Source organism: Lytechinus variegatus, chromosome 1 (assembly GCF_018143015.1).
Source record: "Lytechinus variegatus isolate NC3 chromosome 1, Lvar_3.0, whole genome shotgun sequence".
Taxonomy (NCBI): Eukaryota; Metazoa; Echinodermata; class Echinoidea; order Temnopleuroida; family Toxopneustidae; genus Lytechinus; species Lytechinus variegatus.
In genome coordinates this window covers 73375408-73393777 of record NC_054740.1, presented here as the reverse complement: position 1 = coordinate 73393777, position 18370 = coordinate 73375408, and the positions used below count along the sequence as shown (strand labels likewise).

At 36.5% G+C, this 18370-nt stretch overlaps 1 protein-coding gene across 1 annotated transcript; it reads right to left on the bottom strand.

Moving 5' to 3' along the window:
• Window positions 1–4102: 4102 nt before the first annotated feature.
• Window positions 4103–17091, bottom strand: LOC121422423 (heparan sulfate glucosamine 3-O-sulfotransferase 1-like). The gene is made up of 2 exons (XM_041617461.1): window positions 16795–17091; window positions 4103–5791 (listed from the first exon to the last, which is right to left on the bottom strand). The coding sequence occupies exon 2, from the start codon at window positions 5695–5697 to the stop codon at window positions 4501–4503; it is 1197 nt and encodes a 398-aa protein (XP_041473395.1). The 5' UTR covers window positions 5698–5791; window positions 16795–17091; the 3' UTR covers window positions 4103–4500.
• Window positions 17092–18370: the final 1279 nt, after the last annotated feature.

Genomic DNA, 18370 nt, shown 5'->3' with positions numbered 1-18370 from the left:
CATTTGCTCTACGGCGGCCGTACGGCGAGTCGAAAACAGCCGCTTTATTAATTTTAATTCAAATCACCTGTATATGTACAAAAAGAAATGTAAAAACGGTTATTTTCGAATCGCCGTACGGCCGCCGTAGAGCAAATGTGACCAAGATATAAAGAGCGACTTTAAGAATGGCTGGTGATCAATTCTTACGCGCTAAATCATCGCTAATGAATATACCATTTGCCACTAGAAAGGATCACCAGTCGTTATAAAGTCGCTCTTAACTTAAGAACAGTTCGTGCCCGTTACCCATAACTTCCCTTTTAAACCCGTAAACATTCAAAGTACTTTCGTTTATCATGAAATCACTACAGACCGTAAAAATTAGGATTAAAAAACTTATACAAGTTCAAATCAAACTCATTTGCATACGTTCCCACGATTAGGCAGTTACGAATAAATTACCGACAGAAAATGCGTTTACTCTGGTATCTACTGTATATCCAGTATCGCTTTTTTGGAGGTAGGGTAAATGAAGATTAAAACTCCCATAACTAACTTGGGAAAATAAATGTGAATAGTTAATTTTGAATATCCACTTGTGAAAGTAAGAAATATACTGCATAAACACACAATACCTATGCATCAATAAATCAATATTTGTACATAAATATAATATAACTAAAGTCCATATGATATCCCTATTTCTAGAAACATGTCTGCAACCATTAACATCAAACAATGTACAAATATAACAATTTGTTCTCTTCATTCATTTCTTTACAATATTTAAATAAAAGAGAGTTGCCAAAAGCTGTTGTACATGTAAAGCTTTACACATTTGTATTTCTTCTCCCATACGTGTACTGTATCAAAGCAATAGCTTCGATCCAGCTGAGGCATGGCGGCTTGTCATTGTTCAAAACTCACCTTCACTCGACAAAGGAAAATATAATTGGTAGAGTGTCGAAAATCTGTCTATCTGGCGGTCAGTCGGATCTGGCTCGCCCTAACCATTAACCCGTCTCTGTGGTCTAGTGGTTAAGGCACCGGCGTTCAAAGCTGGGGGCCCGGGTTCGATTCTCGTCAGAGACATTTTTTCGGCATCATCAATTTTTCCAAAGGGTAGATAGCTCTGGGGAACCTTGATTTAAGCTACGCCTACCATTGTTCTCTTGACCATTTCTTTACAATATATATATACACAATAATGTATACAGTATATAATATACAAATATACCAGGCATTGAGTAAGTATAGCGGGAATTCCGAGGATATAATTCCCTCTATATTTTCGAAATAAAGGCCTGGTCTATTTGTTTTATATCCTACATTTAATAAGGCACATAGAATTATAGTCTATCTACTCTTGTACACGTAGATCATCTTTTCTTAACGTGTTGCGCAGACTGATCTACTTTTCCCACGCGCTCAGCGGAACGCGGATTTGTGCCTGCGCCGTCCCTTCACATGACTTGCCCGGGAGATTCAACTCGCTGTCCGGTGCGCCCGAGAGATTGCATGATCTGTGCATAGACTTAAACTATCTGTGTCAATGATCTGTGACGTCAATGATGGAATGGTCAACTATTCCATCATTGACGTCACGGAATAGCACATTTTCTTCGGTGGGCGTTTCATCGACATCATCGCAAAATTATTACTCGATTCAAATTTTTTACTCGATTCAATTAGAACAATATAAACATGACATGAAAAACACATGGAAAGTTATTAATCAAGCTTTTAATATTTCAAAAAGAAATCAAATATTACTAAAATAATATTTAATAATCGGAATATAGAAGATCCCACAGAAATCGCCAATGTTTTAAATTCATACTTTTCTACGATAGGGGGAAATTTGGCACAAAAAAAATCCACAATGTAATAAGCATTTTTCTAAATTCTTGAGACAACCTAATGCCAATTCCATTTTCTTCTATCCGACTACTATATTTATGAAGTGACCGATATTGTTTCCTCCTTAAATAATAAAGACAGTGCTGGTCATGATGACATAAGTAATTTTATATTAAAAGGAACCATATCGTCTATTGTTGAGCCCTTGACACATATATTAAATAAATCTATTTTAAGTGGTATTTTTCCTAAACAAATGAAAATTGTGAAAGTTATTCCTTTATTTAAAAAGGGAGACGAGCTTGATACTGGTAATTACCGTCCTATATCCTTACTCTCTTCTCTTTCTAAGATTTTAGAAAGATTAATTTTTATTAGAACTCAATTTCTTAAAATCAATAATATATTCACTAACTTCCAATTTGGTTTTAGACAAAAACATAGCACTATCCACGCTCTTTTAAATTTTGTGCATAAAGTAGCCCATTCTTTAGATGATCATTCGCATCTAATTGGTATATTCCTGGACTTCTCCAAGGCATTTGACACTATTAACCACGACATTTTACTTTACAAGCTTTCTCATTATGTAATACTTGGAATTGCCTTGGAGTGGTTCAGTAATTACCTTAAAAAAGAAAACAATATGTTTATCTAAATAATCACATATCTGATCAACATGACATTAATTGTGGTGTCCCACAAGGTAGTATATTAGGGCCTCCTTTATTCATTATTTACATTAACGATTTTCACAGATCATCTGACATTCTTTCGTTCATTCTTTTTTGCAGATGATTCCAATGTATTTTTGCTCACAAAAACCCGCAAACTCTATTTCAGATCAAGAATTTGGAACTGCTAAATTATTTGACTCACTGGATACGCGCCAATAAACTATCTCTTAATTTAAACAAAACCATATATATGATATTTAGTAATTCTATTAAATCTTTAACTTCTGACATTATCTTTGATGATACACCTTTACAATGTGTTTCCCAAATTAATTTTTTTAGGAATTATAGTTGATAAGCTTTCTTGGAAAATCCACGTTCTTAATGTGAGCAAAATATTATCCCGTAATATTGGTGTAATTAATAAGTTAAAACACTATTTTCCTCCGGTCACATTACTCATGTTATACTCCTCGTTGATTTTACCGTACCTTAATTATGGAATATTAGCATTCTTTATTGGACAAAATATTAATTTTACAAAAGAAAACACTCCGAATTATATGTAATGCACCAGTTCGTTCTCATGCAGATCAATTGTTTCTGGAACATAAAATCATTAAAAAAAATTATATTTATTTCAATTAGGTCAATTCATGTATAGATACAAAAATAATTCGTTGCCACGCATATTTGACTCTATGTTTCACCAAAACCAATCCCTCCATAAATATCCCACCAGGCAGTCAAATGAATATCACTTGCCCCTCCTCAGAACGCATCTAGCACAAAATACTTACTTTTATACAGGACCAAGATTTTGGAATACCCTTGACGATGAGATTAAAGATGCCCGTTCTTTACTGTCCTTTGAAAACAAATTAAAATTTATGCTCCTTTAATCCTAATGACTTATATTCACTATTTAAACTAAAATTTGATATCATTTTTTGCTAATCTATTATCTATGTTTATACAGAACATAAAGCCTTATTATCATTTTTTATTTTATTTTTTTCCGCTTAGACATAAAATTTGAAATATGAAAGTTATAGCTTGTCTATACATTATATTGTACCTTTTATATTGTATGTGTGTATGTCCGAGAGGGTGTGTATGTATGTGTAGACATAATATATATGCAGCAAATTAGCTTTGCATCCCTCTCCCTATATCTCTATTTTCTTTCTATATTCTAGGCAGTTGTCATCGTACTATTGTCCACATCATGTTCCTGTTTTGTGTTGTTTCGTGTTATTTACTATTATTATCTTCATGTATTACTTTACGTATATTTCTATATTCCTTGTATCTATTTTTTGAGGGGTCCACATTCTCAAAGCTTTGCTTTTCAGTGGACCCCTCCATTCTTCTTATGATATATAATTGCATTAATTTAATTATATTTAATGATATTGATTATATTGATTTAAACTTGACATGTATGTTAATTAATATTTAAATTATTTTCAAATATGTATATTTTTTTCAATATTGATTTTAGTTCATGCTATTATTTATTTAGATTGAATCAATCTATCTTGTACTTATTTGTATCATTTTGAAGAATGAAAATGAATTTGAATTGAATTTGAATTGAAAATAGTAAGAATATGTTTGGTCACATGATGCTATTTAAACCAATCAGCATACAGGATTTAATGTATGTAGGATATAACAATAAACTAAATACGACCTTCGATCGGAGGTTCGGTGCACTGAAAAAATCCCCCCCCCCCCAGCACCAGTAACGCGAATGCGACTATATTCCTTCGTGGCTGCTGTCCTCATGAAAATAGTCGCATTCTGGTTTCACTTCGGGAAGCATAGTTCAAACCGCCTGCTCTTGTGTTCTTACACATTTCTTCACTGTTTTTATTCAAATATGCTGTGAAAGAAATGTGTATCTATACCTACAAGAAAATACTGTCATCTGTTTCCATTCTTTTAGATTTTTGCTATACTATCTAACATGTCTAATTTAGTAAGAATTTGTCCAGCTGAGTTCTCGACCAAGAACGTTTGCAAGCTCTCTATTGAATGGTCTGAAATGATCTTGGAGCTTTATCATTAAGTCACCACCGACTTCTTCATGTGGTCTTCCCTTAACGGATGCCATACACATCTCAAAGGGATCTCGAAGACAGATAAATCCTTTCGTCTCGTTGAAATAAAACTTTGTATCATCAAAGTAGTGATCGATCCCCAGAAATTCCTCGACCTGTTGGAGAACTGGGGTGGGATCCTGTGTAAATTCTTCCCCGTCCAAGACAAGGATCTGTTCTCGAGGAAAGATGTTGTACCACTGTGTTAGGTATTTAACATAGCGGCTCGTATCAAGGAGACGATTAGCAACCTTGAGGCTTCCATTCGTTAAAAGGACCGACTCACGAAAGGTAGGTTTGATCTCGTATTGTGGAGCTGGATTCGATTCATGAACCTTTAGAGCACCTGGATGCGTCGCATTAAGCGCTAGCTCATGCATATAGTTTGACACTGCACGGTTTATTGGTTCACGGAGAATGATGATGAACTTGGTATCAGGCATTTTCTTCCGTAGTTTTGCAGCAACTGCTATTCTGTTGAAATAGCCAGCCGTTTTCTCCATAGCAATCTGATCGGGGGTAGCATACGGCATCACGTTCTTATATTGGTCAAATTCATTTAATTTATGATGATTTGCAAATTTCAATTCTCTATCTGGAAATGTAATTGATGGGTGGATTTCCAAATATGCTTTGAGAGCAGTTGTGCCACTCTTCATTGCACCTGGTATGATAGCATCGGGTCTGCGTTTCTTGCACCCCCTTGCTCTTCGAATATCTGGGCTCAATAATTTCCTTTCAGGTGGATAAACATTGAAGGCTTTCTTACAGTAGCATCCGCGATCAATGTGACCAACCTCACACACAGGCTCATTCCCAGGCTGGAGGTACATGAGGCTACTCACGGTCATAGGCGATTGGGCAGTTCTGGTCGGCTTATGCGCTTCGAGAACTCGGATGGCATTGTTCTTACGTGTCCAATCCAACTGAGTAAAGTTGGTACCGCATTGAACCACGTGATGAAATTCCTGTTGATGTTCATCCGACACCAGGTACGTTGAGAAAAAACAGAGCATCAGGAATGCGGTAATAACAGCGACGGATACTTTTGAAACATTGGCCATTGCCGTCATGTTGCGAAAAGAATATAACTGCAGAAATGGAATGCCGTCCAGCTGGCGTCTCACTTCGATCAATCCTGTTTTATTAATCCATTTCGTCGTAAGGCTGTTGAGATAAAGAAATACGAACTTATTTTAGCCGTTAACTTAAAAAGATATATATGGTGCTCTATCATCAATTTCAAATTGATATAGTAGAAAATGGAACTCTTTGTTTATCACTTATAGCTCTAAGCAGTGATGATGGTAATGTCAACTAATATGCAGATCTTACAGAAATAGACGAATGGTATTTATGTCCAAAAGGATTATAAAATCGGTGATGCTGCCACAAAATTTAGATTGGCTGTGTTAGATCTCGACTTTCCAATATGTATACCTATTCATTCTTGGACTACTTTCGAGGGAGCGAAGCGGTCGAGAACGCCTGGATAAAATCAGCACCACATGCCTACTCTGACATGTCTGAGGGAAAGCCGAGATGGAACTCGAAAAAAAACCCAAAAAGAAATAGAAAAATGGAAGATAGAGGGGGAATAAAAAAAATCATATCCTCAGAAAGACCAAAGAAAAAAAAGTATTTTCGGTCATCCAAAATGATATTATCAAGAATTAAGTAGAGGGCATGGCTCAGAGCGCAGCGCGCTTCTCAGTGTTGGATACGGGGGGGGGGGGGGTCTGGTGTTTCGTCAGTTGCATGATTACAAGAGCAAATACTGAGTCCCCTGTTTGGGGATTAAAAATATTTTGTAAAAGGGGAAAAGAAAAATTAATCCATTTCATTTTCTTCTCGACGAGTCCTGAATCCTGCGATGACCCCCCCCCCCCCTTGTACCATATACACTAAAGCAGGTTTCTACAATACGAAGCACATGTTTGGTAAAATACTGATGAATATTGGCGTAAGTGTTCACACTACCAAACATTCTTTCGAGAAAGATAATAAAAAGTTGTCTTACCACCCCCCCCCCCCCTATCCATTAGGCCCTACCATGAGACCATTGCCACAACATGATTTGTAGATACGGTACCTAAGTCATGCTAATGAGAGTTCTGGAGCGAATGGAGCTCATAATTGCATTTATACGCATGACAATGACCGGGACAACGACTACACAACAAGTAGGATCGTACTCGTTTTTTAGTCCGGTTAACCATTATTATTTAGTTTAATAGTTTAATTTATCTTAGCATGAATCATATCGGAGTTAATGGCTGGCAAATGCAATTAATAGCGGCTAATGGGAAAACCAAGGCCACTGCGTGCAGAAACTGACGTTCGAATGGTATCCCAGCTATAGGGCTCATTCATTGCTAACATAATTCAATTTTGCTCAAACTTCCATTGATAAGTTGTTATGATTTTTCTCTTTGATTCAACAATTCAACTGGTTCAAGGCTTTCATTCATTCTCCTGTGAAACCTGCATGTTGGCTTATCAATTACTATAGGATGATTTTCTTGTATAAATCAACATAATTAAATATTTTCTATTTTGGAATTTAAAATAAGTAAAAAAAAAATGAAAAAATTGGCAATGAAAAATGGTAAAGCTTATAATAATATCATTGAAAGTGATACGAAAAGAACGGGAAAAGGGAAAATACAATAAATGACAATGAAAAGGGCAAAGCATATAACAATATCCTTAAACTTGTTAGGGGGAGGAAAAATGCAAAAAATGACAATGAAAAGGGGCAAAGCATATAATGATATCATTAAAAATGATTCGAAAAAAAGGGGGGAAAAGAAAAATACAAAAAAATGTTTAATGAAAAGGGCAAAGCATATTAAAAAGTGATGCGAAAAGAAGGGGAAAAGGGGAAAATACAATAAATGACAATGAAAAGGGCAAAGCATATAACAATATCATTAAACGTGTGGGGGGGGAGGAAAAATACAAAAAATGACAATGAAAAGGGGCAAAGCATATAATAATATCATTAAAAGTGATTCGAAAAGAAGGGGAAAAGGAAAAATACAAAAAATGACAATGCAAAAGGGCAAAGCATGTAATTCAATTCAAATAAAACATTCATTTTCTTCCATTTCATTACATTTTTCACACACAAAAAAAATTCATACATAAATCAATTTGTTATAAAAATATAAATTTGTACATATTGGGTTTAAGGAAGAAGGCGTATACCCTAAAAGCATAGGCTTGTGGTGGGATACGCCTGTAGACAAAAATACAATACAATACACAATACAAAGGAAAGGGCAGAGAAAAGAAAAGGAAAGGGAACAAGAGAGGGAGACGTGAGCGGGGAGGCGAGCATGAATTACTAAATAAAATAGAATGCTCAACAAAGTATCAGTGGGGGCAAAATATAAATGCCGCAACAACAATTTGTCCATGGTTCATGTTATCATGTCTGAAGTCAAAAGGAGACGTAAGATGGGAAATATTTATATATATAAAACGACAGAAGCAATTTTTTTTTCATTTTATACTTAAAGCTGGTTGTCGACAAAGATTTTTTTATGTAATCCGGAATTTCGTTCCATAGTTTGGGGCCAGTATAACGAATGTTGTGTTAGAAGATTATTTTTCTATGTTTGGGAATGAATATTTGATTATTTGAGCGGGTATCAAAATGATGTATATTGGAAACATGTGTAAATGAATCTCGATTTTTTCGTGGAATTTGAGAATTTAAACATCTGTAGATAAAATGACATTGTTGAAGTGTTATGATGTCTTCTAATTTCAACAATGTTAGGGAATGAAACAAATTCGTGGTATTTGCTAGTGGTATATTGTCGTCTGGAGAAATAATACGTACAATTTTATTTTGAAGGGAACATAATTTTTTTAAGATGGGTTTGATACAGTTTTAGGCAAGTAAAAACTTGATATTTTATTCCAATATTTTTGCAACTTTGTTCTTAATTTCATTTATGTGATGTATCCATGCTAAATTACTATCAATGATAACGCCAAGAAACCTATTTTCAACTCTCGGAATTATTTGGTTGTTAAGCTTCACCACTACGTGATAAAGATCAATACGCCTTGTGGAGTTACGGAATATAATGTAATTGCATTTCTAATAGTTAATGGTAAGCTTGTTGGCACAAAACCATTTACAAACATTTGTTAGTTCAGTATTTACAGTTTCACATAAGTGATAAAGATTTTTATCAGAATAAACAATATTGGTATCGTCGGCATACATAATAAAGGAAAGGATATTTGACGAACGATAAATGTCATTAATAAATAAAATAAACAAAAGTGGGCCAAGTAATGACCCTTGTGGTACTCCACATTCAATTGTCTTAAGTTCAGACTGAACATAGTTATAAATGGTGCATTGTTTACGATTTGAGAGGTAACTACAAAAAAGGTCGAGGGCAGTTCCATGAATACCATAGTTATCTAGTTTTGATAGTATATTATCATTAATAGTGTCAAACGCTTTTGACAAGTCAATAAATATCCCTATTGCAAATGAGTCGTGCTCAGAGGAGTCAATTACGGTATTTGTTAAATCAAGAAGAGCTCGTTCTGTTGAGTGGTCACTACGAAATCCGTATTGAGATTCATTAAGACACTTGTTATTTTAAGGAAAACTATAAGACCTTTTATAAATGATCTTTTCCAATATTTTAGAAAAAAACAGAAAGCACTGAAATGGGCCTATAATTACCAATTTGCTCTTTGTCACAAGTTTTAAAATTGGAGAAACTCGAGCAATTTTCATTTTGTCAGGAAATACACAAGAGGTTAACGATAAATTGAATATATGAAATAAAGGTTCGCTTATTAATTCGATTACAAGTTTAACAATCTTGGGTGAGCATTCATCAAGACCCGGGGCTTTATTGTTATCGAAACGCATGACAATGTTACACATTTAACGTTGGCTTACTGGATTTTAAAAAAAATATTTTGAATTTGGTTCAGATAGATAAGTTCTGAAATCTATATCACTTTGAGGAGTGATATTAGCTAACTTTGGACCTATTTCAACGAAAAAATATTAAAAGTATTTGCTATTTGGAACGGGTCTGTCGACCGACCTTCATCACAAACTATGGTGTTGGAGGTTGATTTTCTTCTTTTATTTAATATTGATTTGATCATTTGCCATGTACGGTTTATATTATTTTTATATGCTTCAAATTTGGATTTACAAAAATGTTTTTTAGCCTGCCGATTCAAATAGTTCACTTGTTTAAGAGAATCGTTGTATTGAATTTAATTTCATAATAATATCATTAAAAGTGATTCGAAAAGAAGGGGGAAAATGGAAAACTGACAAACCACTTGTCTCTACAACAAAAAGAGTGAGAGGAAAGTGCCGCTATTTCGTAAATTCTAACAATGGATAGAAAAAGAGAGAGAATTTCACAAGAGCTGATACGCATCGAGCACAACTAATAACGCAGTCATAAACCAATAATCTCAAAATCGTAAATTCTAACAATGGATAGAAACACTTGCACGATTTTGTGTCACGCACTGGCACGACTTGAGTCGTGCCAGTGCGCAAACTAGTCGTGAACTGGCGTAAAGTGTGAGTAAACACGTCGTGACTGCGTGTCATGTCGGGACGAGAATTTTGAAATGTTCAAAATTTTGGTCACGACAAAAATTTATGCTAAGTTCACACCAACGGCGAATGCCGCGCTTGAGATCGGCGATCAATTCGGCGTTATTTTTTTTTTACTTTTAGAAAAATCTCACGATCCCATCAGATATGTTATGCTCTGATAAGCTCTGATACGCTCTGATACGAAGTTCGTTCCCGCTTTGTGCGACAAATTATATCCCGAATCGCTACGGCTTCTCACGATATGATGCCGATTGATCAGGATTCATTACGCTTTAAATCACGCTTTGATATGCTTTATTACTCTTTGATAAGCTTTGATGCGCTTATCACGCTTTAAATGACGCTTGATACGATTATCAAGATCTCTTGTGCATTGATAGGGTCTGTCAAGCTCTGTTACGCAATGACAACATTCGAGATTCTGATTGCATCCCGCCTCTGATCCAGAGTATATAAAGATGCAGCAGATCGATAAACGAAATCATTACAATCATCTTTGGCAGAAGAACAAGATATGGTTCAATATGAACCAGACTATGAACCATCTTATGATGTAGACATGACCTTTGTCTCCCTGCTATATAACTACATCATAGCCCTCGGGGCAGAGGAGAGAGAAAGAACAGCAAAGACAAGAGGAGATTGAAATACCAGCAGGAGGGAGAATACCATTCATCAGGCGCTGCTGGACCAGGCCATGGCTCACTAGGGACAACTACAGATCACTGGCATATGGTTTCAAATTTGGTATCTCAACCATATCAGAGTTGATTCCAGGAGTGTGCAGGGCCATTGTAGAGGCGTATAAAGATGAGGTCTCCAACATACCTACCACCCCTGAAGCATGGAGCACCCTTGCCCAGCAGTTTGAACAGAGATGGAATATCCCCCATGCAATTGGTACCTTGGGTGGAAAGCACACAGCCATTAAGAAGCCAGCAATCACAGACAGTCTCTACTACAACTATAAGGGCTTTTCTCTATACCACTGCTGGCATTGGTAGATGCAGAGTACAAGTTCATCTAGATTGAGCTGGGAGGTAAATGACACATGTCTGACTCTGAGCTTTTCGAATGCCTAGAAGATGGGTCCATAGGGCTGCCCCCATCATGCTCCCTCCCTGGAGAATAATCATCTTGATATTTCCTACTTCATCCTGGGTGACGATGCTTTTGCCCCGAAGAGCTACGTGATGAAGCCATTCAGCAGAAGAGGGATGACAGATGAACAGAGGATCTGCAACCACAGGATCTCGAGGGGAAAAGAATGGTGGAGAATGCCTTTGGCATCATGACCAACAGGTTCCGGTGCCTGTTGGGAATACTGGAACAGAAGGTAGATAACATCACAGAGTTGGTGAGACTGCTGTGGTGCTCCACAACCTGCTGAGGAAGAGGGTGGCGCTGGCAGCCAATGCGGTGGACCACGAAGATGAAGAGCACAGCTTCGCACTAGGGGCCAGGAGAGGTGGACCTCACTGGGAAGATGTTCCGCAACCACCTGCAAGGGGAAACCTCGCCAATGTGGATGCCAGACATCAGAGAGATAATCTCAGAGAATACTCTCTAGTGGGTGCTGTTGACTGGCAACAAAGAATGGCTGGCGTGGTACTTCCTGATTGAGTCAAGAAAGGAGTGGCTCAGATATCGTCAGAAGCAAATGATGAACATAAAGACTTTTGTGTCTGGAAATAATAACATACTCCCATATGCAAACTTCGTTTATTTTTAATACAAGTTTCAAATTATTTTGTATTGTGCATACTTGTGAAGATGCAATTATTATTATTGATGTTATTGTTATGTATTTCATCTGCTTGTAAAAATATAAATACAGACTTTATTGATTTCTTATATACCCATGAAAAATCAGATAATACTACTATTGTAAATCAGGAGTGAAAATTTAAAGGAATCAAGTTGCAGAATTCGAAATTTAGATATGTGCGATTAAAGATTTTTAAAATACGCGTTTTTTTATTGGTTAAATTGATTACAAATTGAATTTCTTACTAATTAAAAAATTAGTAAGAAAATCAATTTTACATGTGAGATAAATAACCCTTATTGTAAAAGAGACAATAAAACAAAGGAAATAAAATATAAAACATTATAGAATTAAAATATGAAATATAATTTAAAAAAATAAATATAAAAAACTTTGTGGAAAACTTGGAATTTTAAACAGAGTTTTTCTATTTATCTTTTATTCTATTGCCTTTTTTATTTTATTATGTTTCATACAGGGTGTCCCATTAAAAATGCCCGGTACACTTCTGGTCGTTTTTGTCTCGCCCACCAGAGGTGAAGGCGAGACTTTAGGGATCCAAATGTCGTCCGTCCGTCACAAACCTGTAATGACACATAACTCCGCAACCATAAGTCGCTTTTCAATTAAACTTGGATGGTGGATGGACTTGGGGGACCTGCATGTTATGCTGCAATCTGAGGTCACATGGTAAGGTCAAAGGTCATTTTCAGGTCAACGTTAAAGTTTACATGCAAGACTCTCTTATGACACCTAACTCCACATCTGTAAGTCGCTTTTCAACCAAACTTGGATGGTAGATGGACTTGGGGGACCTGCATCTTATGCTGCAGTCTGAAGTCATATGGTAAGGTCAAAGGTCATTTTCAGGTCAACATTAAAGTTTACATGCAAGGCTCTTATGACAAGTGTTATTCCATCCCAGTCGTTTCACAATGAAGTTTCGATATATCCTCTTGCGTGCCCTCACAAATCATATTATTTCTGGTTATTTTCATAAGTGGGGAGACACAAAATTGCTTTTGCCTTGTTTTTTTTCTTTATTTTTTGTTTCATTGACAAGACCAACTCTTCATTTAGTAACTGATCCAAGAATACCAAAATCACATTCAGTGGTTTTTGTGTACTTCTTGAAAAGGTCTGTAAGCGGTCAAAATCAGGCTGAACGAATCCTTAACTGTATAGGCCTATGGGAAAAGTATCAAAAGTGGGGTCACCGCTTTGAACCAAGCTCTCTTAAACCCTGTTAAGCTTTCCTACGACTTTGTTAAGCTTTGTGACGCTTTGATAAGCTTTAATACACTCTCCCCGCTTTTCTCAATCCGTTAAAGATCGCCTCAAATTTTTAAACAGTTTAAAAAAATTTGGCGCTCTTGCCGAATGTCCCGAATTGCTCAAAGCTTTCTCATGCTCTATTACGGTCTTTACGCTTTAATTAAGCTTTGTTACGCTTTGCCGCCGCTTTGCACGCCGCTTTAAAGCGCCATCAAAGCGGCGTTGGTGTGAACCTAGCATTAGCGACCGGGTCGTGAACTATGCGCAAACTTTTCGTGAACTCGTCAGGATGATGCGGGAGGATGCGTGCCAGTGCGTGGCAGTGCGCGCCATGCCACGATCGACCGTCGCGAATAGTTCACGAACAAATTCGTCGTGCCAATGCGGGAAGTGCGTATAAACTATGCGTGAACTCGTCGTGAACTTGTGAACTATGCGTGAACAAGTGGTAAACAGTGCGGGAGCCTCCCAGTTCGTGCCCAAAGTGGCACGACTTGCTACGACAAAATCATGGCCAAAAGTCGTGCAAGTGTCTGCTAAAGGGCTCACACTATGCGATTCATTGCGATCCGAATTTCAAAGAAATTGTTATATAGAACATTTGATATGAACGTTCCAACCAATAAAATCTTAGTCTAGTTCAATCCTAAAAACAAAATTCAAATCCAAATCGTGATGAAGTCATTGTCGAATGCCACTTAAAGGCGATATGGACTTTACTCCGACCACAGGGCTTGCCGCAAAGTAAAATTATGATTGTTATCATTCCTCACATTACATGCATTATGCTGGACTTCAAATGAAATAATCTTACTTCTTGGAACTTTCCTATTTAATGAAAATGTGATTTATTGTTTGTTTATTCAATAAAAGAATCGCGTCCCTACAAATCGCATCTTGTGAGGCGGGCTTAAAGAAATAGCGAATGCCTTATGCAACGAATAATAATAATAATGGTGGCTATGTAGCGCACAGGTCTACCTTTCGGTGATCATGGCGCTTTAAAAAAGTCGCTGCTATTATCATTATCACGGCTAGGCTAGGCAACCGATTTAGTCACACACAGCTTTTTGAGGAATTACTTCCTGTCGGTACGCATTTACATCACCTGGGTCTAGTGCAGCACACAGTGGATGAATTCCTGGCTGAAGGAAATGACGCCATGGAAGGGATTTGAACCCACGGCCCTCTGTTTCAAAGTCCGGAGACTAATCTACTGGGCCACAGCGCTACATAATATCTTTGTAAGTTAATGAGCCAAACATTTTGAGGGGGCCAGAACTGACGTATTGGGCAATACTTAGTTTTAAAAAGTTGCAAGCAAGAGAGCGAGGCGAGCGAGCAAGAAATAGGGGGAGGGGGCTTCTACACGGCAAACCCAAACAATATCACGTCATTCGGGATATGCTAAAAGATTTCGATGTGTTACTCTGTTTTATTATCAGCCAAATAAACATTCCATCATATTACAGTTGACAATAACAGCTTTGATTTGAATATTAGGATGCAAAGTTTACTGAAACAAACAATAATAATGATAATAATATAGGGTATTTATATTGCGCACATATCCACCTTGTTAGGTGCTCAAGGCGCTCCTATATTACCCGGCTAAGCTAGGCGTTCAAAGCGCACACAGCTTTTTAAGGAATTACTTCCTACCGGAACCCATTTACCTCACCTGGGTTGAGTGCAGCACATTGTGGATCAGTTTTTTGCTGAAGGAAATTACGCCATGGCTGGGATTCGAACCCACGACCTTCTGTTTCAAAGTCCGAAGACTAATCCACTTGGCCACAACGCTCCACAACAAAGTATGGTTTCCGATGATCATTCTTCTCGGATAACACGTGTGTCGATTGTAGTACTAGCCCTCCAATTACATGCAAAAATGTAACCTACACTTTATTTTGATTCAGCATAATACTTTTTTATTCAATCATATAAAAAATCAATATACAAAGCAAAATATATACAAAATCATACCCGAATGTACAGTATTTAAATGATTAGGGTGCCCCTAAAAGCAAAAGCTAGATGAGGGAGGCCAAAGCTTTTAACAAAACTTACTTAGTCTAGTTATCTAATCAAGATGTTAACTTATCATTTCTAAGTCACGTCCAAACGCGTCTATATTGCTACTCTATCATGTCTATTACTAGTATCGTAAATATTGAGCTATACTATAACAATTCACTTATCATCTGATGAAAGCAGTGGGGTAAGGAGCCAACATTTTTGAAGGGGGGGGGGCAGATATGGCGTATCGGGAGAAATTTATTACAATTTACGGGCGAGTGACCTTGTTTATCAAATAAATCTAAGTTTGTGATAGACTTTGACGTAATATTCAGAAAATTATAATTTCCCCCTAGTCCCTTTCCTTTTTTTCCTCTTCTGTTTTTTTTTTCTTGTGTGATTTTTTTTTGGGGGGGACACCCCAATGCCCCCCCCATCTGTACGCCACAGGCTGAATGTGACAAAAATGTCCAGCGCCTATATTTTGGCACATGGGGGGGGGGGACGGTACCGCCAATATAAGATGAACTTCTTGCTCGTACATTGACTTTCATATGGAATGCAAGGAAGTAATCCTTTGATTTCAGAATAAACAATTTCCATCCCTAAAGTTGCCTCATTTATTACTTTCATGAATGAAATATATACCTTTTGTACGGGCCATACTGTTGAAAAGTATACCCCCCCTCCCCCTCCATACTTTTCCCTCTTCCATGTACGCGCGTACATCGCCTGGTGGTGAAATTTGTGAATGAGCATGATGTTGTGTCCAACTTGAATACGAGTGCCCCGTACTGATAAGATTGCAAATTGCCTACAATTGTATAACTTTCTTTAACATTTGCTGTGGTTGGATTAGAAAATTGCTACACAAAATCATATCAGCTATATAATCTACAGCGTTATATAATGTTTCATGCATACCTGCCATGTCTATATTATGAGTGACAGTCATAAGAGGTTAGATAACCAATGGAAAAGATCAAGTGGATTTTTCTCTTAATGTCCTTCTTACGTAATACGATAATGAATGCAATCATCTATGCTGTGAAATATTAAGAAACCAGTATTTTCCACAAGAGATAGAGTGCAGAATTTCACAAGAGATAGTTGTAGTTAGTCACAAAATTACAACATGAAACTCTGGCTGGACATTATAAATCACAAGTATGAACAACGAGTACTTGCAATACAAGCAATTATTGCTTTCCTGTCAATATAATTTATCTTCTATGAAGGAACCTTTTAATTCATCACAAACTTAAAATGTGAACATTATGAAAAGAAGTGAGTTTTAGTTGACATCATGTAACATATGATTTGAGTTCTTTTCAAACATGGCATTAATTTTTTTTCATACCCGAAATTGTGGTCACACTTGCATGATTTATAACAGAACGCCGCACAACGAAAGAAAACCGTTCATTCAGCATACATAAGTCAACGATATAAGTATGACGATTAGTCTGTAAATTTGCTTACCTAAGTGATAGAAGAAAAGAATGATGCAGTTCTTGTGTTTTTCATAGAATATACGAATACTGAAAAAAAAACTCGAAGTCGTGCTAGATGTCTTCTTTTGCTGTTCTGGTGCAGTATTGTGACTCATCACTATACTCTTGACACGTCAATGTCTCACCCAAAGGTGCTCTTATTTAGAGTGCAATGTCACATTCCACTTCTGCAAAGAGTCTCGGTGTCGACGCACCCAGGGTTGTATGACCTTTCCACATTTGATTTCGATCTACATCAGCTCTGACAGTGCGGTGTCGGAAGCCGGTTATTCCATAATCAAGTAAACGCATGACCTTTTTTGTTTACCGGTCTCCTTGAAAACATGGATCCTGGTAAAACTAGAAGAACCAATGCTGAAAACACTTGTTTTTTTACACCAATTAATTAGGAAATTATCTTCTATCGGCGTGTGTTGAAACTTCCATAGTATTTTGCATGAACCTCATTATAAATTATCTTTTTATCAAGTCCAGTAGCGCAATGAGGCAACAATATTTTGAGACGTGGCATGTATAACAAATGTCTAAAGAGCTGCGACATAGCGAAGCGAGACAGCACAAAATATCTCTTTAATGCAAAATATAATTTCAAGAAAAAAATTATATAATATTCAGAAAATGATATCATATTTCATCCCCTTTCCTTTCCTTTTAATTCCCTTTCTTCATTTTTTGTTTCTTTGTCGTGAAAATTTAGGGAGGTCCCAGCCCACTCTCCATCTGTACGTTTAGTGATCAGGCCTCTAAACATTAACTTCAATAGGACAGTCATTGACAATTAACTGACTTTTGGTAACAACTCTGAAACAGCATATCGTAATTCTACCCACGATTTCGTGTTTACTATCGCATTCTAATCCTTTTTTTACTAGTGTACAGCGCATGCCACTTAGGTTTATTTTTATTCTAATAAGGATGATAGCATCGTAATATCATTTATAAAAGGACAAGTCCATCCCAAAAAAAGGTTGATCTAAATAAAAAGAGAAAAATCCAACAAGCATAACACTGAAAATTTTATCAAAATCGGATGTAAAATAATAAGAAAGTTATGAAATTTTTAAGTTTCGCTTGATTTTACAAAACAATTATGCACATCCCGGTCGGTATGCAAATAAAGGAACTGATGAAATCATTCACTCACTATTTCTTTTGTATTTTATTATATGAAATATTCTCCTCATTGTCTTGTCAAACAAAGTTTTATTTCTCTCTGAACATGTGGAATTACCATTGCTAAACATTTTATGTTTCAGTCAAATTAGTCCTTACTGTCAAATCTGTAAAAAATGAAATATTGTATAATTCAAACAATAAAAAAAGTGAGTGAGTGAGGGGCATCGTCGATTCTGTCATTTGCATGTGACTAAATTGTGCATATAACTATTTTTTTTTGAAAAATAAGGAAAACTTTAAAATGTCATAACTTTCTTTTGTTCTTCTTGGTCGTGTTTTTTTTTATTCAAATCCAATTTCGGTAAAATTTTCAGTGCAATGTTGTCTGACTCTTTGCTAAAACTGGAAGGAAACTAAAAGACCTTAAC

Excerpts from the sequence above, each read along its gene's own strand:
- LOC121422423 (XM_041617461.1), bottom strand. The coding sequence starts at position 5,697 with ATGACGGCAATGGCCAATGTTTCAAAAGTATCCGTCGCTGTTATTACC.